The sequence below is a fragment of the Ptychodera flava genome, chromosome 2 (genome assembly GCF_041260155.1).
Source record: "Ptychodera flava strain L36383 chromosome 2, AS_Pfla_20210202, whole genome shotgun sequence".
In the NCBI taxonomy this organism is placed as follows: domain Eukaryota; kingdom Metazoa; phylum Hemichordata; class Enteropneusta; family Ptychoderidae; genus Ptychodera; species Ptychodera flava.
The window spans coordinates 37,360,086-37,388,082 of NC_091929.1; the positions used below are offsets into that span (position 1 = coordinate 37,360,086).

General features: G+C 39.3%; 1 protein-coding gene across 3 annotated transcripts; it reads left to right on the forward strand.

Moving 5' to 3' along the window:
- The first annotated feature begins 1,424 nt into the window (after positions 1 to 1,424).
- Positions 1,425 to 17,916, forward strand: LOC139120300 (uncharacterized). Of its 3 annotated transcripts, none has more exons than XM_070684631.1 (2): positions 1,425 to 1,730; positions 12,543 to 17,916. In XM_070684631.1, the coding sequence occupies exon 2, from the start codon at positions 12,784 to 12,786 to the stop codon at positions 13,948 to 13,950; it is 1,167 nt and encodes a 388-aa protein (XP_070540732.1). In that variant the 5' UTR covers positions 1,425 to 1,730; positions 12,543 to 12,783; the 3' UTR covers positions 13,951 to 17,916. The 3 variants fall into 3 exon arrangements, with proteins under 3 accessions (XP_070540732.1, XP_070540744.1, XP_070540740.1); XM_070684643.1 differs by lacking the exon at positions 1,425 to 1,730 and adding an exon at positions 1,780 to 1,958 and having other exon boundaries at positions 12,543 to 14,944; XM_070684639.1 differs by lacking the exon at positions 1,425 to 1,730 and adding an exon at positions 8,711 to 8,836.
- Positions 17,917 to 27,997: the final 10,081 nt, after the last annotated feature.

Genomic DNA, 27,997 nt, shown 5'->3' on the forward strand with positions numbered 1-27,997 from the left:
AAAGAAAGATCGCAAACTTTTTCTAGAACGTCCCAGCAGATAGCAGAGAGAGAGAGAGAGAGAGAGAGAGAGAGAGAGAGAGAGAGAGAGAGAGAGAGAGAGAGAGAGAGAGAGAGAGAGAGAGGAGAGAGAGAGAGAGAGAGAGAGAGAGAGAGGAGAGAGAGAGAGAGAGAGAGAATAAAATAGGCGCATGTGAAGAGAGAGCAAGATGACAACCTCGCATGTGAGCGTACCCCGGCACCACTGCAAAGAAACCCTTTTCTATGCTATGCCAACAGACTTTCTCTCGTTTGACACGTTTAAGAAAATAAAGGTATCGCATTGCTGAGATTGGTTCATAATGCCACAGAGCATTCCAGTCAACATAGAGACCAATGTCAATAGACTTTCACTTAGCTAACGTGAAGCGGTTATTGTCTTCGTTGAAAAACAAAGCGCCAAATATTTTGAAAGACCTGTCGTTAGTGTTGGTGAAGCGCGGGTGAAATCTCCAATTTGTGTACACACGTTTTTTCCAAAACCACTCGTCTGTGTAACATTGGTACATATGTTATGAGTTACCCAGTCTGGGAAGTTTATTCATTGCGCCACAATGAGAGAATTTACTGGCTAAGCAACATATTTGCAGGCTTTTCATCATGCGGAGCGCCCTCACTTTGTCCTGCGCGCCGCCGCCTGGGGACACAGTGTCTTTTCAGGTGTAATTGTGTAACGATCCTTTGTTTATGTGTTTGTGGAATACACATCAGAGTGAAAATAATGACAAAGGCAACGTTTGGTAGAAACCTCCCAGGCGAGCAAATTCCAATTTCGTGCTCCTATTTGCATCAGGTAATCGCCGTGGCCGGTTTCTCGTCTCAGTTGTCTTGAAAAATAGCGGTGACCGCACTCATAATGCGACAAATTTACAGATGAGTTAGCCATGGGCGTGCTGGTCGCTGCCCTTTACACGAACAAACCTTAAGTGGGAGACAATAGGGTGACCAGAAAATGTTATCAAATTTATCTTGTACGTATAACGGTCTATGACTAGAACAAATCCGTGAGTCCTTACTTCGGGAGAAAAAATCTGACCCGATTTAATGATTCTATGGGCTGCCCATAGCAACGAGGCGTCCGGCAACCACATTAATTTCTGGATGTACCATTGTTAGCGCTAGGGGTGTCGTAATGAGAAGGTGATGGGTTGTTATAATTAGAACCCTTTTATTTCGTATTTTACGAGTTATTTGGCCTTCGCAAGAAACAGAAAATCGTTCATACTCAGGGGTGCGGAAAGCACAAAAATCTAAAGTAATTAAATTTTTGTTTGTCAGTACAAAACATTTCCTGTCGTAAACAAAGACAAGTCACGCCACCCTGAATATGATGAAAGAAAAAATATACAGACTCGCTCAGATAAACACTGCTGTCATTGGCGAGACTGACAGACCTGCGTGTGTGTGGATTTAACATGCCTGTATGCGGCACACAAATGGTACGATCCTGATCAAACACAACGGTGTTACTTACATTGGCGCCGGCGACTTAACCGCTCACCGTTATATAATGGTGGAAAATTAAAGTACAAAGTTGCCCGGCTAGAAGGGAGATTAGGAAACGACGAAAGGTACCCGCCGTTGCCGTGTTTGTCTAGCCTGGTTTTATCGTGTGGTTGAAACATTTATTAAGTGTACGCGGAGCGCAGAGCTGGACTCCACAATGCTTCGGATGAATGGAACCATTCAACGGTAAGGTGTTAGCCTTGTCCGTTTTTTGTTCTCCTTCTCATACTTCTTGTAGCGGAGATATTGTTCATTGTGATCTGTGTCGTCCTATTGGTTTGCTAAATATTGTAAAAGTAGAGCGACCGTGTACTTTATCTGTATCCGGCTTTTTCTTCCCGGAGCGTACGAGTGTCATTCACTCAACGGCGTTACCTACATCTTGTACTGAAGACCTAGCGAAGTGTGCGTTCGGTAGGTATGATGTTACAAAATTGTTTTCATCACGTGTTTGCTCTATGTTGTCTTGTTTACTTCCAGGTAAAGCATTTTTTAATGGCAGAATGTTTTCATTCTTCATGAAAGCTTCAGGAATCGACATATCGCGAAGCAAGCGTATCAATTCTCTGCTGCTAGCCGTCAATACTTACCGGGGCCCCATTGATTATAGACTGTAATAACAAGATGGAGCCTGAATAGAATCATTAAGGATTGCTTTTTCCGTAACTCAAATTGAAAGATCGCGTCGGGTTGAAAAACTTAACACGTAGAACTGGACATGTGCGTCACATTTTGTTTCGCCCTTCGTTGGTTGCGTTCCTTGTACGTCAACGTGTTCTTTTTATTTCTTTTCTCGATCTCTGCTTTCTTCCTCCTCGGGACACCTCTCCCACTGCTACCCTCCTCTCTTTTAACTCTGATATTCCAATTTCACGACTTGACTTTCGACACATTTCACAGCGTAAAATGTACCATTCTATTAAACACAGTTGTAAATCGCTATATAGAGGATATTCACAGACGCTGACTTGGTTTTGAGGACAATCGGTTTTGTCTATTGAAGACCACGAGTAATTAACTCATCACGTTGTGTCAATTGACTTCACTTGTACATCTTGCGAAACCATGGTGATCCGGTTTTTGTATTCACTTGAAGCTTTTGTTTGTTGACTGATAAATAGACGAGCCTGTTTTTAATCTGCAGCACGGAGCGGTATTGGTGCCGTTAATTGACATAATGATATCCTCAGCGAATTCATTCTGTTGGTTTAGTGGTGTGATCGTGCTGTTTTCAGTTATCATAATAACAATTACTATAATAGCTATAATAGTTTGAAGCAGTCTAATAATCGCAGAATCTTTCATGGTTTTGACGTAGCCTGCGTTGCGTGACGCAAAGAAAGTAGTCACTTCGAAAATGGACCCTCCAAATTAAATTAATTTAAGAAGAACACCTTTGGCAGTGTATTTATACAATTCTGTCGATGTTGGCGGGAAAATTTTAAAATTGGTAGTGGTTAGCTGTTCGCCATGACATCTTAACTCAACATGAATTTACATGTAGTTATTTCGACTGAAGAAAAATAACATAGTGTGTGCGAGAACGACATTCAAACTATGGTCGACAGTTTCATTTCCACAGCTTTTAGGAGTCGATCTACAAATATGTTCTAAGTCACTGTGTCAATAATTTAAGAGTGCGTGCGTAGGTGATTAGATATTGAGAAACAAGCAAGGCTGTGCATACGTGCGCCGGCGCAGTCAAATCTATTAAGGGTTTATTGAACTGTTGGATTTTGCTGTTCGACATTTGCAGTAAAAAACAAGTCTCTTTTATATCATGAACAAAATTTAACCCGGCATGTTTTCGACAAGTGTATCGGCCATGCTGGATAGTCCTGAAGGTTATAATTAATAGTAAACCCAGCGTCCATTACATTTATGGATTTTATGACACCCGCGGCTTTGTGATTGTTTAGAATAACAAGGTGCAGAGATTAACTCCATTCATCAAATATCGACGCAAAAGGCCAGTAATATTTGCCACCAAGGTTCGTGAGTCCGCTACATAGATCTTCTTATTTACTGTTATCCTCGGCTACAAATCAACTCGTCTATGGGGACTTCTGAGGACGCTTGCTGGCGTCATTGGTCCATATTTGCTTCAGTGTGTGAACAATGCTGCCCCTGAGTTACCTTGGATTGGTTTAATGGGCTCACATATTGAATCATTTGGACGGCGCAACACTATACCGTAGTATGCTCCACCTATGAACAAATGACAAATTAAAGCGTACGAAATATTTTCATATTCCCGCCTACGATTGCGCATCCTGTAGTACCATGGTAACCGCCAACGACTAGTGCATGTCATGAATTAAGTATAGGCGTGTCATGGTGTGTGTATGCGTGTTTTAGTTCACATGTATGAGTGTGTGTTTTATGATCACAATCGGTACACAAATTATGTTTATTCAACAAGATGGCGGTGTTTGTCATTGATGTACAGAGTTGTTTCTGTGCAAATTACACGCACCAAACGATAATAAATTTGGATCAACCAATATTTTGCTTTTAATTGAAAACTCCCAAGCAATGTAAATACTCATCAGAATTTATTTATAGCAGATTTGTCTAAAAATGCGGAAATTTCTATTCTTGCTTTCTCATTTTCGCCATCTATTCATGAGAAAAATTCAATGGGTAAACTTCTGATTGAGTTGATGACGTCACCCTGCGTAGGCCAGAAATGACGACAAATTAAGCAGACGACAGAGTACACTCGATTAAGCCAGACACAAACAAATATTTGCATGAAATCAGGAAAGACAGACGGTAGACGGGCGATCAATGACTTGCCCAGAGTGAAACGTCTGGGTGTTCACGTCTCGTTACACAAAAAATGTTCAACGTCAAGTTCGCTTTAAATCTCAGGAAATTAAGAAATTAAGGAAACAAGGGATGATAGACCCCGGATGACAGAAAGATAAACTTGAAAAGAGTGATAAACAGTCCGAGGGTTTAGAGATGCCAATACCTGAACGATAATGTGCCTTGGAATTTAGATCAACAATAATGAAAAGTGTCTGTATGTCTCGCCTTCAGCCATACTTAGGTTAAAGTGTCTGAGCAAACATGATCAAGGTTAAAATACCGTGAGTTGTGATTTATGTAACGGTGTTTCATTTGACCAGTTGTGGTCACAAATTTTTGTTCGTTAAGGTCAAATGTAATCACCGTGGCCGTTTGTTCAAGATGAAAAATTGAACAGTTTAGTAAGAAACCGGCATCGATCTATCGTTGTAAGATCTAAGAGGTTATGCATAATTAAAACAAATGAAACTCACAGATGAATGGAGGGGGAGTTTAGGTCTATTTTGATTGCCAAACGCACTTATGGCCTGAAATTTTGAAAAGCTCCAAGTCGACCGACGGTATCACATGTAGTACAGAACGTTATCAGCTAAAAGCCATTATTAAGGAGCCGTCATTATTTACGGCCTAGGGGTCGGAGAATGTGAAGGAGGGGGTCACTCAAAAAATATAAAGCTACACGGGGGTTGCTCAAAATGTGGAGAGAAAGAAGGGGGTTACTCAATTTTTGATGCAAAATGAATTGAAACACCTCTCAGGTTGCACCATTTCACACATCAATTTCTCAAAATTTTCTATGCACTTTCGCGCTCTCCCCTTGGGATGTTCTAATAGTTTTTACTTTAAAGACGCAAATTGAAAACACCGCTTATATTGCACAAGACTTCACCATTTTACACATCAATTTCTCAAATTTTTCCACACAAGAGACGGTACAACCTCCTCTTACACTTCCCCCTTCAGCCTCCCCCGTGTTCTCTCCCCTGTACCTTCACATCTGTCCTGTCAGATATCTTAGTGAAAACCATCTCATGATACCCGTCCAAATTAAACAATACTGTATGGTTGGATACTGGTTATAGCGTTTAGCTTTTATATCTACATTTTGTTGTGACTTTGAATTTCATTTTGTTGGTTTCACCTTTTTCAATCGTCATGAGATAACCGATGATAATCTAGCAGGGTACATCAGGATATGAAAGGTCTTTACTATTGCTGTATTTTTGTAAATTTTACAATAACTTGTCTTGACGTTTAACTTTTCTAAAGGGGGGGGGGGGTCAGTCAAGATTTCTGTGTTAGAGAGGGGGGTTACTCAAATTCATCAGGGTTGGCAGGGGGGTTACTCGAAGTTTTAGAGTTTCCGATGAAATTCCTTCGACACCCCCAGGCCGTAAATAATGACGGCTCCCTTATAATACTTCTATCACCCGATGGAGTTCAGGACAAATTTAAACTGTAAAGACAAGATGTCTCTCTTCCTTGCATTTTTCAGCCCTCTCTATGGTCTATAGCTTATGTTACTTCGTTCTTGATTGACATCATCGAAATATAAGCCTTTGATGTGCAGGGAAAATACCGCAAAAAGTGCAGAAAGAAAACTAATGTTTAAAACTTCAACTTGGTCATTACTATGTACTGGAATGTAAACACAAACTATTATTAGAATGCTTATTGTCACCATGAAAACAAAGGCCGGTCATTCAGTCGACAAAAATGGAATAGAGCTATGAATCGATCTAAATCTTACCAATACCAGTAACTCCTGTATAGTTATGACATGCGTAATCGAGACATTCAGTGTTAGAAAACTGTTCAAAACATCAACAGTAGCAAACAACTTATTTCAGCAATTTACAGTGTGGGCGAGAGGGAGTTTCAATCATGATTTTTTCAATGGATTTCGCACGTCCACGTTTAGTTTTAGTGGAGGGGAGGTTTTTTAGACCAAACGCAGTGAATCTTATTTGCCTTTCGCGTTGTTTTTGTGTTATTGGTAATCGCCGCCACGGTGCCTCCGATGGAGGAACTGTGTTGCCATGTAGACTTGTGAGGGGGGCGCTGTTTGTCACCCACTGCACCGTCATTCCTGACGTCTAAACATAGTCTGGGCAGGGGACTTTGCATGAAAGAAACCACATCGGTGACGTCAACGGCACAAGTCACAACAGATGATTACAATTACGATAAAAGTGATGCATGTTATTGCTATGGTAACGATTATGGAGAGTATAGCGATAATCATGATGTTTTTGTAATGTTGATGTAATATCATGGACAACGTTGACGTCGACGCCGTCGACGACGACGACGATGATGATGATGATGATGATGGTGATGTTGACGATAACGATGATGCCAGTGCTGGTGATGACGTCGTTTGATACATTGGCGCGGATCTTGATGTTTATTGCTCTTCCATCACCATGACGATTAACTGGGATTTCTGTTTCATTATTATTAACATTCCTTCACTATGAAAAGCTAAAACCAACTTATTACTTGGGTAGCTAGGGATCGCTTAAAGCTTGATTGCGTAGTTTTGTTTTCTGGAAGGGATCAACCAGGTCTTTAGATTGGTATTTAATTACGGCAATTTATCCAACGACATCTAAAACTTGGCAGTATTCCCAAATTCAGTGGTAAATATCTTTGTCTCGATTTCGCAGACTCCGCTTGCGAAAACACGACGAATACCTGTGTATACGTGGCCTATGCTTTATATTCTCCTTTTTCAAGAACCTGTTGATCTTGTCATGAAATCACCCTCGCGGCATGATGCATCAAATGCCAGCCCTAATGAGGAACGAGGGGTTGGAAGCGACGTCCAACCAACGATTAGAAAGTGAATGTGTCTCTATACTGTAGCTACACGCGACAGAATCGAAAGACGTATGCAAATCGTGTCATTGTGGAGAATGTTGATGTACACACATAATGCGGACGCGCACAAACGATAACAGCAAACAACGAATTTCGCGATAAACAAATAAGATCGCCGGTATTCATGTTCTTACATTGTTTACAATTGTCATAATCATCCAAGGCCCTAAGAGCCTGAAATGTCAATTTTTGCGCCAATTTGGATGATTATGACACAATAAATAGTTTTCAATGTCGCACAAGACTTACGAGATCTTGCTGTGGATATTAGCTCATAGTGTGAAGTTCTCTCAACATACGGCGTTGAAAGCATACAAAAATTACAGTTTTGAGGACTTCTTAGAAGTCACTAATTTTAATTAAACTGTACTGATAAATACTGATTATATAGACTTGTTTATTTAGCTGGCATAGATTGGTCTTCGGATTTCAAAGTCTACCGGGATGATCACAATAATTTTAAAGTCCTCTGTTTTAATAAATGTCGGTTTTGCAAGTATCAATTTTAACTTCTGTCGTCTCAATTTTTTAAAACACAAGTGCAGGCAATTATTAGAAACGAATGCCACAAAGTCGTGGAGTAAGAGACATTGGTATAAATACTCGGTCGTACGGCGTACGGGCACTTCCGCCATACAACCTCGGTCCGCAAAAACCAATATCGGGGTCGCAAAGACTAATGTTGCGATATGACGCATTGCCAATCCGCAAACGAACGCGTTAGGCGCGTCACTCGAATAGAACGATTGGGGCCCATACGACATTACAAAGAAACTATATCAATTAAACTCTAACTCTAAATCTCACTCGTACGAGTTACAATCCGACGAACGTCAAGATGGGTTTTTTCAATATTCAATTGTGAAGAGTTAGGAAATGTGTTTGCCTTTTAAGTTTTCGAAATCCGGATGAATTGTCGACCATGACACTCACTATTGCAAAGTAATGACGTTGATACACTTGTGATGATGGTGCCGCCAAATAACAAAGGTCATTGAATAATTTAGCGCGGAACCGTTAAAATAGCAACGTCAAGTGCAAAATACGACCGATTCTTGCTTGACTTAGCAGCGCTTAATTCAAAAATGGAAATGCCTGTAAAATAATTCAGTATTAAACTGTGAACATAATTTTGTCTCATCTAATACAACATGGCTACCGTAACTGCCTCGCCAACGTAAAGGAGGGCGCTGTTTATCACCGTCAATTCCTGTATACAGTGAAAATACACTGTTTTTGTCTCGAAGTTGTATATTAATCAGTCCATAATACGGCAAACAAATGACATCTCTACTGAAACAATCGAAAAACATTATGCGCCCCTGGAGAGCTAGGACATTATTAATTCCTGATCCCTTTAATACGATTACTTTACTCAAAGTAAACGCTATTAGCTACCCCTTTATTAGATCGTCGTTCTGTTTGACAAGTCAACAAGTGCCGTGTTGAAATTGGTCTAAAGTTCACCATTTGCGCGTTGGTCACATAGCGAACAGTTCAGTGCGCGCTGAGATCCATTGCATGTCTGGTTACCATCGGCATCGTTCTCTGCTGTCTGCCGTAACACGTCTCGCCAGTGAGTCCTGTATTTAACGGTATGTTTTGCTTCGATTGGCGCTAAAAGCGCTTTCTTGTTCGTCTCGATTGCATTTTTTCGAAAGACTCGACAGTTGCTAAGATATCTGTCAAGTTGCGTGACGTCCATGCTGTTATAAGTGGTGTGTCTGTCGTTACATTTCGAATCGTTGGCAAGCTTTGACATAATCCATCGATAGCACATTCTCTCTTGTGTGACCAAAGAGTGGAGTGAAGAAAAATATTTCTCGTCGTTTTGGTGTCAAGCACTTTGGAAAAAGAACTTTATGTTGAAACTTGACGATATTGTGATGATAATGTCACCCAAATACAGCCATCATAACTGTCAAATTACTTCTACACATGGTGAAATGCATATCACTGATTTACGTCGCTTTAAACATTGGCGGTATTTCGTAGGAGTGTCTTGGTGTCATTCTGGTCGTATCTATTTCTCCTACGCCATCAGAAAATATCAAATAACGAAGAAGTGGCCGATTTTTGACTTTGACCCGCCACAATCATCTGATAGACGCCAAATCCAGCTTAGAGACGCCCCCGCCATGTACATCGCAAAACAGACAATGCAGCCTCAGATTAGGAAACACGTGCAGTTTCGACTTCAAGGAGAATGCAAAGAACGATATCTCAAGTGATGTTAATCAGCAGTTGAAGTTATTTAGCAAGTCAGTCCTAAGATCACTGAGTTACGTGGATAGAAAACCAATATTCTAAACAAGATGACGGGCAAAGTGAAGGGCACGTAGTGTGATCATTATAATTCTTTCTTCTTTACGGCGTGATAATGATCGCCAAAGTCGAAAGCCACATGTAAGAAAAATTTCAGCCACAAAGGCTGATGTTGATGACATTCCAAACAATTAAAAAACACCAAGCCACCGTTTTTGAACGACACCTGAAGAATGCGTGAGATGTTGCTATGGTAGCCAGGTCAAAGGTCACAGATAATTTAATGAATACAAAAGCCATCAAGTGGTCATTTTATTGATTACATTCTTACGAAAGCTAGGCAACGCTTCACGAGCTGTCATTCTGAGTGCAGATTTTTTTGGGTTGGACACATAAATACACAGCAGGCTTTATCGGGCATGAGAGGCCACTTTATCACGAAACCAAATGCTGTCTTGACGGCAGTTCGGGTGACAACAAGCCCATGATAGCGTCGTTGCCATGTGCAACGCGTTCTTATGCCACGTTGACAACCAAGTAGGGCTAACTATTGAGGTAAAAAACGTATGTACGCTAAAGTGGCTACATTTAATATGTTACACTTGAATACGTCCGTCGCAATCACGACAGAACTCACATCGGAATGAGTATTCGAACAAATATCTGTCCGCTATTTTACCTTTATTTTAACTCAATATCCGCGGCACGAAGTATTCGTAATGAAAAAAAAATGTATTTTCGTAGTTTGTGGCCTTTTAGTATCGTTATTTACAGGTGGAATATGAAAGTCACCGGCTTTTCTATATTCTTAACATGATTAATCATCTTGTAGACAAGAAAAAACAACACAATTTATTTTAAGAACGAGAGGTACCATTCTTCATCATTTGAATATTTCACCACCACGGCCAAGTCTTGATAATGCACTCACTTATTACCGTTTTGTGGCTTGTAGTACCATTTTACAGCACTTTATCATCAACGTAACCGTATTTTTCTTTGCAAACGTTTCCCTTCATTCTTTGAAGCGTATTTTATTACACACGCACACACACTCGGACAGACACAGAAACAGACAGAAACACAGACACACACACACACACTTTGACATTTTCTGATGAAGCAGGTCACAAAATACCTTGGTTTCAAAAGGCTGCCGAGATATTCTCAGTGTTTGGACAAGCACTCAGATAACTCTCAAGAACAATCAATCGCCGAACGTGACACGATAAAAAAACTTTGAAGTAGGTCGAATCAGATTTTAGTAACAGCAGAGTGTTTTGTTTATCAACCAGAAAACACTTATTTGATCAATGCAACTATTATTAAGTTAATTGTGCACTGTGCCTGGTCACAGTCAATTCCCCCTCTGAACTTGTAACATTCTCTGAGAGCGTTGCATGGTGACTCTAGAATGTATTCATCCGCCACAGGTCTGCTCGTATGCAACCGCTAGTCCTACTTTCGTACATTACTATAAAGAACAGAAAGTGGACGTCATTTTGATTTGCGTTCGATTGATCTACAACGAACCTTGCAAGTATGTCTTTGTGTGATCAGCAAATGAGAAATCCTGTTTGAAACTGAACACACTTAGAACTATATTCCAGTTGTATATGAGCTGTTCACCAATCGGGTTTGACGTAGGCCCGCTTCTACGATTCAGTCGGTTTATCATCAAACAGTTATGGTGAAAATTAAATTATTTTGCTATCTTCCTCGAAAACGAATCTCTTAAAAAGCTATTCGCTGAAATCAAACGAATCTAGAGTACATGTTACCCAAGACAAGTCGTCCCTGCCGACACAAATGTGGTAGGACTTTACTATACCCGCATCAGATTCATGAGAAACTACAGCAGCATCACTGAGACGTCAAATACGATAGTAACATTGAGCAGCATTGATAGCACAAAAAGAAAAAAAAACCACTTAAAAATAAAATGCTGTTTTAATTACCAAAATATGACCTAGTGCCTAGTTCTTGAATTGCAATACTATGGTACATGTGCTTTATCCTAAGAAAAGCCATGGTGTTGCAACATACAACACTGAACCGAGAACGAGGTTGTAGCTATGCAGCTAAGTATTACGTCATCCTTTCGGGGCTGTGATTTGGCCACCAGTTGTGATCTTTTGTGTATGTCTATCAAACTGACCCTCTTTTGTATTTTATCCTTGTCTGCCATCATAACTGCTTAAATTTCCAAGCACTATTTGACGCATTTCTCAAAAAATACAGATATTTTGTGGTTGCAATGTGCGACATGTGTCGAATTGCTAAAAAAGTATTCAAGTGTGACATAGCGTGTAAATGTAATTTGTAAACGAATGCGTTTGACGTCACAAGAGCGGAAATCGCGTGAGATAGGATATTTTCAGTTGTACATAGACCGGCCCTTGATCATAAACAGCACAAAAAAGACGGCTTATGCAAAACCCTAAAGGCTGCGCTAAATTAAATTTTTGCTGACTTTATTGTAGTTCATCTGAGACACCGAAAACTTGTCGGCTGTTATTACACTTTAATTTGTATCCTGCGTCCATCATTGTAATTAGATTTTACTTTTATTGTCTGACTCCCCATCGTATCACCATAGATGTCTTTTCATTGAACCAAGGTTAACAGGTCAAGACAGAGAACATTGTTCCGTTATTTAATTGATCACATAATATGTTTGATAGAATTTTCACTTTAACGAGTAAACAAAAGAATTTATTTAATTAAATGACACAATTTAATGCAATACCACTATGTACGAACGGTTCTTGACTGGTTTGTAATTACAGGAAGTGCTGTAATTTAATCACTTATCTAACGTCATAAAATACAGCTTCATTTTAAATTGTTATAACGAGGAACTTTGTTCGAAATTAATTTTATTATACATGATACTAATTGCGAAATAAATGACAGCGCTGTGGCGACTTTCATTTTCAGGAGAAGGACAGCTTTAATAAACAGTAAGTGAATAGTGAAGATGCAGGGAAAAGAAATTCAATAGTAACGAATTTAAATTTTGTTTGTCGCCTACAGGTAGAGAACGAGGCTTGTCTATCGGATAATTCAAGATGGCGGATCACTGCTAACTGGTTGCTAAGGATACCTGTTCATGTAACCCCTAAAAGCGACGAGGCACGCCGTGTTCAGGAAGTTGTATGACAAGAAATGCATGTTGGCCGACCGGTAGAAACGCGTTGGTTCTGCAATATCGGCGAAAATTTAATTTTTGATGACATTTGGAACTTAGTGACGACGAACTTTGCAATTCCGGAGAATGAGGCTGTCGAATCCCGAGCTAGAAGTACTACCATATGTTGTGGCCTATGACGAACAAGAAATGATGAATCGGTCACCCATACCATACAGCCGATACGTGCGGGACCCCGATATAAATTTCTACAAATCGGCCGACAAAGCTGACGAGCTGAGACCAGCCAGTAGTGCTAGTACGCTGCCCAAAATGCCGGCGTCGTCTCCGACTCTCACAGGTGTTAAAAAGTCGCCATCGCCAGCGCAGACTAGGGAACGCAAACCCGCCGGCGCAATGATGGCTGCTTTGGCGGGAAAACCGAACGCGAAGTTGCCGAGGCCGCTGGGGACTGCGCGAGGCTCTAAACAGAGGCTTGTGTATACACCGTCGCAGTTAGAAGGCCTAACAGACGCAGAAAAGCGGGAACTATTGAGGGGGAGCGAAGACTTGAAAATAAGTACGGAAATCGGGAAACTGCGCGACATGTTGGTCAACAATCAAGTCAGGAACTATTACGCCAACGACGAAGATTCTGTCGCTCTCGATGCCGTGCGATCAGCCAATACTATGGTTTCAATATCATTGCCAAACATTAACAGACCACACATGAACACTCATCGTCGAATCCGTACCAAAGTAAAGCTCAGAGATTTAGAAGAAGCGATGGACAATTTCAGAACCTCCAGGAAAACCAATTTAGAAGAATTTTATGAAATAAACGCTAAATGGTTCGGACGCCCGCTTCGGAAAAACTTCAGACCGGGGACTGTGGGCAGAATTGAAAGAAAACGACATGTCCCGTTTGAACATTATGAGAGACCGACGACAGATGCCGACAGTATGACGAGAATGAAGTTGGAGGATAGTAGAAAAGCGCGCGAAATGAAATCGTCTGACGCAGTCAGCAAAGGATTAGAGACAAACGACAAGCCGCCATCAATTTCGAAGGTTGATAGGCCCATAGGACAACTGGGGGCCGGTGATATTCACCCTGCTCAGAACAGACACAGTCCTCGTGGCATAAAACTGACCATGACAGATCTGCTCGCCTTGCAAATAAGAAATTCGGGCGGCAAGGCGTCTTGTGCTAACGGGAAAAAGCGATCTGTAAGATTCAGCTCCAATAATGAAGTTCGCGAGTACGATTCGACCGCGCCTGTCAGCAGTCCAACTGAAACAACTCCAAAATGAGCAGTTTTTTGACACAGCAAAAAAACACAACATTTCTTTGAAGTTAGTACTACGAATCGGGTTCCGTCCTTATATGCCATTGCGAAACCAGTGGCCGTCCTGCAGTCGGTTCAATAATTTGAACTTGCGATGTACTTTTAAAAGAGCTATTCCGTCCAGATACAGTATTTCGCGTCCAAATTTACGGTCGATTCGACACCACTAGAATATAAAAGTTATGTACACAATTACGTGACAAGATAAACGAGGTATGAGAAAAAGGACGATAGTTTTGTGACACAAATAACCTGTCGTAAAAACCAATGTACGGAGAGGGTCATAATCATACACAGAAATGCATTGGGCGTTATTTGCAAACTACTGTGGCGATAAGTAGCTGCCACAGCAAGTCGTAGTTTCAGCGCCAAGAACTAAATATACGCAAAACCATGACAGTTTGAGAAACTGAGCTGTTACTCTCAGTAGAATTGACATCACCACAGTCACAAAGTTTCACGCAAATCCATTCAAATCTCTGGCAATGATGGCGTGATTAAGAACATCCCATCAATCTTCTTTACTTTGATACTGTATCAACATACTGCATTTGCTTGTAACTTTCAATTGAGGTTCCCGGATGTAGTTTCACCACTACATTGAGCCATAACTTCGAGAATACATAATGTAACTTTTTACCAACAAACGAACTAAAATCCAGGTTAACGCGCTAAGATCCATCGCTCTGCTTGCACATACTTAAAAAAACTGTCGTTTATTTATCCAATAGAGAGCAGTGTGGGTGTTATATCTTACATAACCATGAAAGTCAAATCTCTTGTTGATGAAACAGTTCATTTTTCATGTTGGAACCAAAGGACCACACATCCCTGTGTCAATACCCTTGTCAGAGCGGAAAGTTCCGAAGTTTGTTCTATCACGACATTTGACAGGAAAATACCAAAATACTTCCATTGTAACGCTTGCTGTCGGCACCACGCCTTCCTTTCTAGGTGAGACACAGACAGTGCTGTAATCACTTCGCTATGAGCAACACGTCTTCCCAGGTAAACACAGCTTTGTTATGGATAAATCATACTTGAGTAAACCTATGACATGCGCAGTTCAAATTATATTTAATTTGTTTCATTCAGTTTTGTTTCGTCCTCGTTGATAGACATGTACACAAAACCACTACTTATAGGGGCTTTCCCTGCAAATTTGTTCTCAGATTAGTGTTGAGGAGTATACGTAGGAAAGCAAATAAACCACTCCTAACCTACATGCAAAACTGAACCAAGGAGACAACAGCAGAATGTCGAGAAGTCTAACACAGTTATGTTCAGTATTGACCACCATGGTCTAAAATTGACCTGCATTAGATATCCTACACTATCTATATTCTTGGCAAAGAATTTGCATATTTAATCTTTCTCATCCGGGTGCTTTCGATATGTTGACCAGTTATGGTTCATGCAGGTGGCCCGCTTTTTCGTTTTTGTCGAAGTTCACTATAGCGGACTGTCATACCACTAAATCAATTATATGGAATACTGTGTACAGGCTGCAAATAATCCATGGATAATCGACCTTCGAATTCAACATTTATCACACATTTTATGTGTTTTTTTGTAACCGAATTTTTAATTATCTTGTTTTTGTTGGTTCGTAGAATGCTTTAGCTTATCGGATCTGATCTCTTGAGAACGACCAGACCATGGCTAATGTTGAAAAATTTACAAGTTGCTGACTTCGCACACTTTATGCCTTTTGTAATAGTGTTACCCTCAAACTTGACCTGATATGTTTAGATTATCAATGGAAACCATGGCTATTCTTACACCAAACCATAGACAGTATATCCTCCCTATACTGTCTGTGACCAAACATGCCATATATTAAAGGTATACTGTCACCTGTTCCAATTTTGCCACAGTTACCATGGAAAGAGAAAATCTAACCAATCACAGATTTTAAGCGGGTGGCCGCTTTTTAATACAGCGCCCTCACATGGGCATTTTGAATGCCAAGGAACGCCCCTTTGACCATATATGGGCATATTTAGATTACAGATGACTGCATACCTTTAATATACATAATATAGATGTATAGTTGTAACTTTGTAACATTTTATACAAAGTGTGTTTTGATGAAATTTGTGTGAAGACTTAAAATCTACCTACACCTGTACCTTAGACGGATATATTACACATCATGTATACCTTATGACCTTCATCTAGATGGTCAAAACTAGATGTAAAAAGGGCCAACTTTTCAAGTTTTATAGAGTTTTACACTCACTCTGTAAACATTACCATCCGAAACAACCATTCTATTCTGCTTCTCCTAATTAAGGTAGTTAGCGCCTCGAAAATGGAAGAGTTAAAGATTTCCCAAAGTTTCCTCAAGTAAACCTCTCAACCATTGTATTTCAAAATCAAGATTAAAAACCAGGGGTCACATATTGACACTAGAGAAACAAATTACCCTATGTGTATCGATATTTGAAATTCAAAATGGCCGCAACCCCTGTATCATCTCTATGGGGTAAATGAAATTTAGATTTTCACAAATCTAAGGCGATTAAATCTTTATCTACTCCATAAGCTTCAAAATACCCCCACAGGTGGTAGATCAAAATAATATTGTGAAAATTTAAGGGTCCGAATATCTGTCCCCGAGGCGCATTCTACCTTAAGGAAGATCTTTCTATCCGACTCATTTAGGCCAGTTTACCTTTGTATGTTGACCTTCAACCTACAGAAATCGCAGAAAAATATCCATATTCATGAGCATGCGCTAAATTGCAGACCAAATTTGTCTATATCTGTCATGATGTTATCATGTAAAGTTTTCTAGACAAAACGGTTTATGTAACATCATTTTGGATCCACCTAACTGAAAGGCGAAACAACAAAAGTGATGAAATATTGAAAGATGCACTCTGGGTAAAACCCTGAGTGGTTGACCTTCCTAATGGATACTTTCAACAGCTTATGAAAATATTTTTGTCGGAATCCAGATGTTGCTGTTCCCATATCAAAAAAGACTTACACACAAAATGATTCATTTCAAAAAGCAGAAACCGGCGGAAATGAGATCGAATACATTTGAGTTTAGAATCAAGTTCGGAATTACAATATAATACTGTACTGACGTATAACTTACTCGGTTCAGCAATCTGCAAGTGGACATATTTGATTTTATGTTCGCGATGGCTTTGAACCTTCCTAAAATAAGGGAAATAATCGACCGAAACACACTGGTATACTGTGATAAACGTAAATCCCAAGCGATAATGCTCAACGTCCAGAAATGTTTTCATTGTACAGTGCCAATCTTTCGGCAGGCAGTTAATAAACGCCTTATCGTGCTGACGGTATCAAACACATGGAAAAACCAATTTACTCATTACAATGAAAACCATTTTACCATAACAGAGAAACGAATGAGTTGACACTCATAATAAATGGCTGCCCATTATCCCAGCACGATTTCAGTGAGTCAATAATATCACATACGTTCACGCTAATCAAATAACTTATTGTAGAATTTGAATGGAATATTTGTGCAGTCTCTTTTCAACCTATTCTCACAAACACACACCCACGTCTTCCCTTTTAGTTATGCTGAAGGCTGTTAATTTTTACTGTTCGTGTGTAAACATTAATTTTGTCTTTTGCGTGAATATATATGTTTAAAGCCAGGGGGATTTCATAGTAGATACATCATCGAATTCGTGTAAAATGTGTGTGAACTAAACAAACAATCCTTTTATTAATAAAATTTCACAACTCTTTTGCCGGAGTGTTTTGTAATTACGTCCATTTTTAAAAATGTGTTTTCTAATTTTATGTTTTAAAACGGCATGGGAGTCACACGAAATCCGATGTCTTAAAGCAACACTACCCACTGCTGTTATCAGTATTGTGTTTTGTTTGAAGTGCCGTTTTATGATCATTTTAAGTGCAATAAAACAACAGTGTTAAACATATATATTGTATCGTATTATACTTTACAGCAGGGATCAGCGTAATTATATTAACAATGGAAGGTAGTTTGAATCTGTTGATGTCTAAGTCGCACCACAGTCCTTCCATATGTGTTGACATGAAGGATATGAAAGTTTACTTGGTATTTTTCTACAATGTTACAGAACACGCCATGTTGAACTTCACTCGTGGTTTCAATCCAGCTGAACGGCCATGACCTAAAACAGCAGTGCAGGGCGACAAAGATAGGAAGCAAAGTTTGTACTTGGAGTCTTATAATTCACTTCAAATCGACTATAATTGAAAAATAGAATGTAACGATAACATCTTATGCAAGCATGAAAGGCCACAGAGATCCAAAGTATTTGAAAAGCAAACTTAATTTTGAAAGGCCTACACAATTGGTCTACTAATATATCTCAGATCGTAAACGGCAAACTTCGAAAATCAAGACGTTTTGTGAGATATATCTCAAATAACATTTTCCGAGAAATGGATTTCAAACCCATATACAAATGGCGCGCACGTTAGATACACAGAAAATATATTGTAGAGACATTTAATTACTTAAAATAGTCATATTTAAATTGAACTTTACCGATAAGGTAAGATCCACTGTGTTCGTATTTTTCTGTCACCCGACTTCGATGTCTATCTCCTATGTTTTAATATTTGCCTCGCCTTGCCCAGGCATAATTGACTGTTCTATAAAATCTAAAATCATTACTGCCGGGGACCTAAATCTTAAAATTATATGCAGGAAATTTGCTTGGACGTGAAAGAACAAAAACAAATCGCATGTCAAATACAAATCGACTGTTGCTAGGTATTTCTACAACGCGTTCCCATTAATTTTTGAATATTAACCATGTGACCTTTAACCTCAACAGCAGGTGATCTTCATATATTGTCGGTTTGTTGCGAAGCAGGATATCCGAATAGCTGGCGGCATTGTGAAAATATCCGTGGAAAACGTCATGAATGTGAATATTGCTGTCGTAAATTGTTTTGAAATCGATTGCCAGCAATGAACTCCTGGCGCACCGTCAATATCAGGGCAAACCATATCTTGCTGTACTGTTAGTTAATGGTCTAGGAATATCATTATGTAGTGTTCTTATGTTTCAATTTAATTTTTTCCCCATTTACAAAATTTTAAAATCCAGTTGACAATTTGACTACGAAGAATTTTGACATGAAGTTTGAAGTGAAACAAGAAAATGTATTTAAAACAGAATAAAAATAATTTGAACTATACTAAAAGATAGAGTTAGCGGAACTGTAAATTTTAATTGTCATTTTACTGCGAGTGACCGAAGAGTTTCATCAACTTACATCATCCAGTACGCTCTATTGAGTCTGCGCAATCGTGATATCAAATGTGGTATGTGTTTGGCGTTGTCGAAATCCAGTTCCTTAAGAAAATTAATTGACAGAGAAGACAAATAAATGATCAAACAAATAAAGAACCGGATGAAAAGGTAAGAAAAACGTGTTACAGGTTCTCAGGGAATATCCGATTAATATAATTATATAAATCCTTGCCAAAGAAACGACAATGCGGAATTATGTTGAAGCTACAATGTTGTTTTGACTCGCTCAGATTAGCACACAACGCATGCTCGGCTCTCATCGCTGTGAAAGCTATTGCATGGAAATGAGCATAGAGATTCTTTAGAATTTGTAATTTAGAATTTTAACTGATGGTTCCAAGTAACGCGTTTTTTCCCTTCGTGAGCGGCAACAAAAGTCAAACAGTAAACGCTTGCTGGCACTACAGATGAAAATGTGTATACATTTGATATCGACTTTTATACTGTATCTTCCGTGTGATTGTAACTTCATTATGTACTCTATAATTCCATTTGATTCGAACGAGTCAGCAACAAATGGTGAAAAGTATGTTGCCGATATTCATGAAAATGTACTGATTTAGAACACACAATGAATTTTCATCAGATGTGTTCATGAGCGCCAAAGTCAATTTTTGCCGCCATTTATAAAATATACCCTAGTCATTTTTTTCAGATTTTTGCCGAAATTTTGATTAGAAACTGTAGCCAATGAAATGTGATGTCCATTTGGTCCAAAATTATCAAAACAATTACAGAAAAATTCATAAAAATTGATAGAATGTTACACTAAAGTTTATTTTGATTACAAACGTGTTTATATTTCATGAACATGAACTGTATCAATTGAAATGTTGCAGATAGTTGAGAGATGGGATTTAAATGTAACAACACAGCCATTTGCATGATAATCTTCAAATAAATTGATTGTCTATGGCCATTTATTAAACTAAAAATAGCAACTTACCTTTTGCTGTGGAGGGCATCAAAGGGTCATTTTTGTTTGAGCGAGATTTAACCACCTTCGGGTTTTCTGTAGATCATTTGAGTGTCCATGATCACGCCAATCGGTGAAAGAATAGTCATTTTAATACGAATCAAAAATATCAGACGTAATTCATAATGAGAGCATGCGCTAATACTTGTACATGCCAAAATTTGATTCAATGCATTAATAAACAAATCGCTGACACAATATTCAGGTTGGTGCCCTAAAGACACAGGTGAAGTCATGCTAACGGAGGCTTAAGTCCTCTTGCATTAATATATCTATCCGGTCAGAATTGTAATTTCCTCATAACTCTCGACCAGGTGTTTAAAATGGTAATACAAATAAAGCAATATCTGTATAGGTAGTAGTTCAGGAACTCCAACTCAGGAAAATAGACTGTTAATAAAATCTGATCAAAGACGAATGTTAAGTTGACTTGGGTAACAAAACAAAATTTGTTTCCGTTCTTATCGAGTAATCCTTACTGAATGTTACCCGAGAGAAGTACTCTGGCATATATGGGGATATACCGCTGCTTAGTACCATTGCATTTTAGTGGAGCTTTTAGAAACCGTTACGTTTCAATGTCCGTACATCTTGCAACATCATCTTAATTGTTTATTAGTTAGTTAGTTATTTCCTCACGAACCAACAAGTCGCCCCACAGGTTCATTACAGCAAGACAAGTGCAATTAAATTAAGGTAGTACGCGCCTCGAAAGTGAAAGACTTCAATTTTTTCTCAACTTTTTTCGTCCTTAGTGAAACTTTCAACCATCCTCTTACCAAATCAAGAATAAAATCCCGCCTGGGGATCACCGTAAAAATTTTGTTACGGGAGAAACAAATTTTCCCTGGCATGTGCATGCATGTACTAGGCTCAGGAACACTGATCTCTGCGGATCTAAGCTTGCTTTCATTCGGGTGTGTCACTTGCAATATGAAAATCACAACTGATTAGTTTTGACTTTTGGCCAAAGAATTTTAAATATCTGTCGAGACATTTTACCTTATATCTGAACTTTTGCAAAGTGAAGTATCACTAGCCAACACTGTTAAATTAGTCAGTGCCTCTAAACTGAAAGATTTCAACTTTTTCAGAGACTTTCCTCGATGAAACTTTAAACCTTTGAGCGCTGCAATTTTTCCCATCAAAATTACAGTGTGCAACATTTTACCAATTTTGTGAATTTTCCTATAACTTTTTTGACAATTTGGACCGAATGAACATCACATTTATTGGTTTCAGCTTTTTAGCAAAATTTTAGCAAAAATTTTAGCAAAATTTGAAAAAATCGACTGGTGCATATTTTGACATAGGGGACAAAAATTGACTTTGGCGCTCGAAGGGTTAAACTGTTGTCTGTCAAAATCAAGGAAAAAAAACATGAGTTGGTACTCACAAACAGGTTAGACTATCATGAATGTCGGGACCTGGGAAACAAATTACCTATAAAATTGACCGATATTTGAAATTCAAAATGGCTGCCCTATTTTTGTCAACTCTATGGGAAAAAATACAATGATTTCGACCAAATAAATACCAGCATTGTAAAGATTTCAAAAACGTCAATTTTTTTGCAGATGGCGTAGGTACTTTATTTTCCTTCATCTGCAGATGAATACAGAGATACACAAAATACTACAACTCAAAGCCATACAGAGAAGTTTTTGACAAAATTTGTGACAAATCACCAGCTCACATGCAGACTTTGTAGTCTGGTTTCCTGACCCATTTCTACCGCTGGCTGCGCTGCTAACGAAAATAGGATCAGCTGTGGGCTAACGTTTCAGTCAGAATTTTGACTTCATGTTAATGAGCACTGTCACCTGACAAGATCATGTGATCAGCACATTTGCACATTAGCAATCTCGGAAATTAGACGACGAAACACCGAACTTTGAAGTTGTTTGCCCAGCTTCACTTTTAAGTCTCCGACTCTGTTATTCTATGATGATATTTAGTGATGAAATGACTCAAAAATAAGTGATTTTTCCTTTTTCATTCAATGTCGACATAGGATGCTTGGTTCGGGAAACTATGGAGGTAAAATGACTCCATAGGCATATGAAATCTAAATTCGAAGGTAGCTCCAAGTTGGAAATAAATACGACGCATTCACAGCACTCATACTATTGATCAATGATAGCCATGCTCACAATAGCCCATACCTGACTCTATTTTCGTTAGCAGCGCAGCCAGCGTTAGAAATGGGTCAGGGAATCAGACCACCGTGCTTTGTTGAAAGGTACTCACAAACAGGTTAAACTATCATGGTGAAGTGCGCCCCCAAAGTCCGTGCTTTGCTGGGTTTACCAATGATCATCACCTGTTAGCTGCCTTATTGATCAAAAGAGTATTGACCAAAAGAGAAAATTAACCTCTAATTTAGGCCACATTCACAAAAATCTCTGTGGGGGCATTGACGGGGGGAGGGCTTAGCGAGCATTTTTGAAGGGATTTTGGGATTGGAAGGGGTACAAAATGAAACTTTCTCTGATTGATATGAAACGTGTTTGATTGTCCATTTATAGCTGTAACCTTTAGCTAGTTTTTTGGCGGTTTTTTTTATGTATATACTGCATTTTCTCGTTCTACTGCTTGAAACGTAATGAAATATCAACTTTAAAGCTTATCAACACAGCCAATTGTACAGTCGGCATTGTTATTGTTTAAAACTCAGTGTTTCTCTGCATGTTCATTGAAAGGGGCACTTTCTGCCCTATTCATCAAAATGAAAGGGCAGACCACAGGGTATCGCGAGCAATATTCGTCTAGAAGTTGTGAATATGATCAATAAATGTCATGTATTCTAGTAAACTTTTTTCATTATACAAGCCTTACCCGTGTCTAGTGTGTGCCTATTACTTTACCCTAGCTATCTCTGTATAGTATTTCAAAGAAAACAGTCCATATCTGTTAATTGCCCTCCCTAATCCCCTTCATGAATTTGTTCTGTCGTTCACCAGCGTGGGGGCTTATTGCCTTGACGAAATAAGTCGTTAGCAGTTCATAAGGTAGTAGTCTACTACCTTATGAGCGGCCATCGTCAGTATCAGATATTACTGGCAGACTGCACATAGCACAGTCGACTCATGAGTGCGCCCGAGGTGACCCGTAGTATGCGAGAATGAGGGACAACGGGTTCGATTTTGGGGACATTGTCGAAAGGTCGCGTCTTGGCTGCAACACTGTACAATTATCTTAATCATGTTCAGTTTTCAAGACTGGTGAGGGAAGTCATTCCTGTTTCCAAACCTTTTTTATATGATTGCTGTTTTTTTTTGTATTTAAGAGGTAGTTTTCCCGTAAGAGGGAATATATCGAAACAGCGCCCTCCTTCCCTGGAAGAAAAAAACACACACATACACACACCGAAAAATCTGTCCATTTCAAAATCAGGCCAGTTTTATTTTAAGGGGGATTGCAAAATTATAGCAAGTCAAAAGGGGCCATTTGAACGAGTTCTGAGTTTGTTATAGGGGGCATTTAAAATACTCAGAGAATTTTTTTTATTCTCCCGCCCTCTTGGCTCTCTTTTCCGAAGAGTGCCGACCATGCACCCTTCGGTAATTTTCGGATTTTCACCAATTGTTAAGCGAAAGTATGTTTGACAAAGCTTGTGTTGTTGTTGTCGTGTGGTGCTGATCTGAATTGATGTGCTGGCGAAAACGGGAGTGTTTTGAGCTTCAGGAAAGTGGGTTTTACCGTTTTAAAAATTCCTCTCATATTTTTATGAATATATAATGAGTGTGTTTGAACCAAATTTGAAAGTCTTTTATCGATACTGTCTGGTTTTACTCAATGGTTTACGGTCAGTCATACCGTCTTTTACACGTGCGCCAAGAAAGGACATGTTTATGAAACTGCTGGCGTGTTATGTTTTGATTGGCGTGAGGCAGTGTTTCTAGCCTGAGAGCTCACAAAGTAACTATGGTTGCTACGCGACTGGCAGTACGATGCCATCTCGTCGTATGTTTCGCATAATCTCGTGTAATTATCAACCACAAACCAAGCCTCCAAAAAGTTTAACACCTTTTAAGCTCATTTTAATATGAAAAGCCAATAGTCTACCGAGACGACCATGGAACAAAAGGCATGCAAGTGTTGCCACTCTGTCTATGATATTACTCTGTGTCACAATGAAGAGCGTCATGATTAGATTTGACGGCATTCTCCTTTTTATTTGTTGTTTATTTTTGTTTATCTTAACTTCACATGATAAACTGCTCGCCGGGTAGAATTTTAAATTGATCTGCAATGACTTAGCCCCAATTTAGTCGTTCAGTGTAACAGAGAAATCACTACGCTAGTTAAACCCACTTCGACCAAAACCTTGCGTGTATATAGGGGAGGGGGAGCAGTTTTGGTATTGTACCAGAAACTTGAAGTCAGGCCAGAAAGGTTACACAACAATCATATTACTTTCATTATGTCATGCAATGACTCACGATATATGTCAATAGATTTGCTTCATAGTTGTAGCATTTGCTTCATTTGAATTTAGTTGACAAGTGAAAACTGGATTATAAAACAAACGTATTCCAGATATGACGCACAGTTTTACATAAAGTAACAATATATACACACAAAGTGTTGTTATAGAACGTTTTTGACTTGAAACAAGTCTGGGAGGTTTACAACACTGATGTATCACCTGTAGGTTGAATTTCGTATCTGGTTTGCCTGATTGACTTCATCAATTTAACCATGCAACAGAACCTCTGTCACTTCTACATAATTGGATTTTCCTATTGACCCTTTGCATTGGCAGAAAGTATGGAGACAAATCAACTGAAATTGATGATCTGCAACATGAGTTTGAATGCATCTTTAAGGATAAACACCAATCAAAACATTGGATTTTTGAAGTGATACTTTACCCCTATTCTATGATGACATCCTCTTCTCAAATTCCTCATATCAAAATTAACGTTGGTACGCCCGAAAAATTCAAGACTTTAAAGAAAGATCAAGTTGTGTCCGAAAGATAACTTTACTTTGCTGTCAGATTGTTTGTATCCATAATCAAGGCACAGTTCCTACCCTGCGACATAATCAAGGCACAATCCCTAGCCTGCGACCAAGGCAATGCATTTTACTGTTACACTTTCACTCTATACATACCTCTTTACAAACATAACCAAACATGAACTTCCCGCAAAGCAACAAAGATGCCAATGATGTACAAAGAATAAACTAAAATGTGTCTAGCGCAAAATTCACTTGAAAAATATATTAGGTTGTAGACAAAACGTTCTATATTTTAGATAAAAAATTATGAATGTGTAAGACCACTTTGAAATTCAACACAACAATTCTGTTACAATGTACATTGGAAAATATATTGTGTTATGGAAGAAAGATTCCATATTCGTATCGAACCTTATAAATGTGTAATACCACCTAGAAATTGAACTCGGTAAATGATAACTTGCCATATTCAGAATCAGGCCACGGTCGATAAACATGTAGTCACACAGATTCTTTTTATGGTGAATTTCAAAATAGCTTGGAATGAAAACATGCTTGGGTGGATAGAAAAAAAATGTTTCTTGCGATTGAAAATAAAGCCTAATGCATCCATTGCAAACGTTCTCCTCTGATCAATTTAACCCAATACGACATCCAATGTTCTCTTACAGAACGCGTTCAGTGTAGGAAATACCAATCGATTTAGCGACCCGTACACACTGCACCGAGAAAAAACATCTGTAGTTAGCATTCTCTGCAGTTTCATCGCCGGGAAATGTGATAAACCAATATAAGAACATTGTAGCAGTCAGTGTACAGGTGAGTGTTTGAACGCGCGGCAACACTGACGATGTTGACTATTATCTTGTTCACATTGGCAACCCAACTGAAATTTGGGCCGACGCAAAATAATTGTCCTTTTGGGATTAAATTTGGTCCGTGTCCACACTTACCGGTACCAGAATTAGGGCCGACGTAACTTTACCTTCCTTTGTGACCTCTGACCTGTCAAAGTTCAAAATGGCGCATTTGAATATGGCACGCTGTTCTACTGTTCATGATTTTCCTGTGTTTTTACGCACAAGAAGGGCAAATATGACTACCACTCACCCTTTTCATCATCGGAGAGATCTTCACCATTTATTGGATGAGCATATGGTATATATAAGACCGCGGTGGAGAAATAACCAGTGCGCGGCATTTTTGACATGCCTCTCTAGTCTATTACGTGCACTGTGGAATCGAATGACATGGTCTCGTTTGCGGAACAAAGGTTGGTGGGAAGTTCAGCGTACATGGGATGATATGTATAGGATAATGCACGAGTGGAGTGCAATCGTTCAGATATTGAACGGCACGAGGGCCGTAGGCCGAGTGCCGTTCAATATCTGAACGATTGCACGACACGAGTGCATTATCCGACTTACAACACGTGACCTTGCACCTGCGAGTGGGCACGGACCAATCAGATTACAGCAATTAATTAATGGCCATTTTGAAAGTGCACACCTGTGTATAGTACTATTCATTGGCTAAGGATAAACACATGGGAATTTCCACGTGTTCTACACGGAGCGTAGACGTGGCTTTCCAACGTGCACGTTTTTGTCATTGGTGACACTGCAACTGAACTGCAAGCATCATGCTGAGTGACAGCGATGAAGAAGTGTTCATTACACAAAATACTTTCCGAAACCCCACTGAAAGTGATAACCCTGAAGAAGACGACTGGCTGTTTCAAGATTTTGGAGAGTTACTGGGTGAACTGGGAGAAGGCTCGGCACAAGTAGAAAGTCTCGCTGTCGACGTTGCGCCTCCTGGTATGTCAAAGCCTGTTCCACTGCTTGTAAGAGACACGTTGCCTGTTCATTCTGACACACCTTGCCCCTCCCGTTTGGATATAAAAAGTGACAAAGAGATAGAAAAAATGGCGATTGAAAGGATTCCTAAAAACACCCTAAACAAAAATAGTTGGGCCGTAAACACATTTAATTTCTGGCAAAACGAGAGAAATAAGTTGGCCTCAGACCCGTCATTTAATATTAGTGTAATACATCCTAAACTCGAGGAAATGACGAAAGATGAATTAAATTTTGCATTGTCACGCTTTGTTTCTGAAATAAAGAAAAAAGATGGGAATGATTATCCTGGACAAAGTTTGTATGAATTGGTGATGAGTATACAAAACCATTTGTCAGTAATGGGTAAAAGCTGCCAGTTTCTGAATGACCCCCACCTTTAACCAGCTAAAAGATACTTTAGATTGTATCATGAAAACAAGGAGCGCAAAAGGAATTGGTACGGAAAAGCGACAGGCCATGGTGTTGAGTGTAGACGATGAGAACAAATTTTGGAGCAGGAAATTGATTGGCGATTTTACACCACAAACTCTATTGGACGCTCAGGTCGTCCTTTTCGGAATAAATTTTGCTTTGAGAGGGGGCCAAGAGCACAGGAATTTACGCCTGGCCAAATTTGCAAAAATACTGTGAGATTGTTGGGAAATATTATCTGGAATACACCGAGGACGTGTCAAAAACAAACAGGGGTGCTTTGCATCAAGGAAAGTGAAGCGTAAAGTTACAACTGCGTTCGAAAACACAGACTGCAAGGAGAGATGCATTGTGCGATTGTATGATACAACAAACTTTGGTAAGAATCGTTTTGCTTCAGTGTTGAAGTGTACTTTACTAGAGCCATGGTAGATGTTCCAAGTATATCGTGCCTTGATTATTTTGGTTGTGGCGCTTTCCACTGCGCAT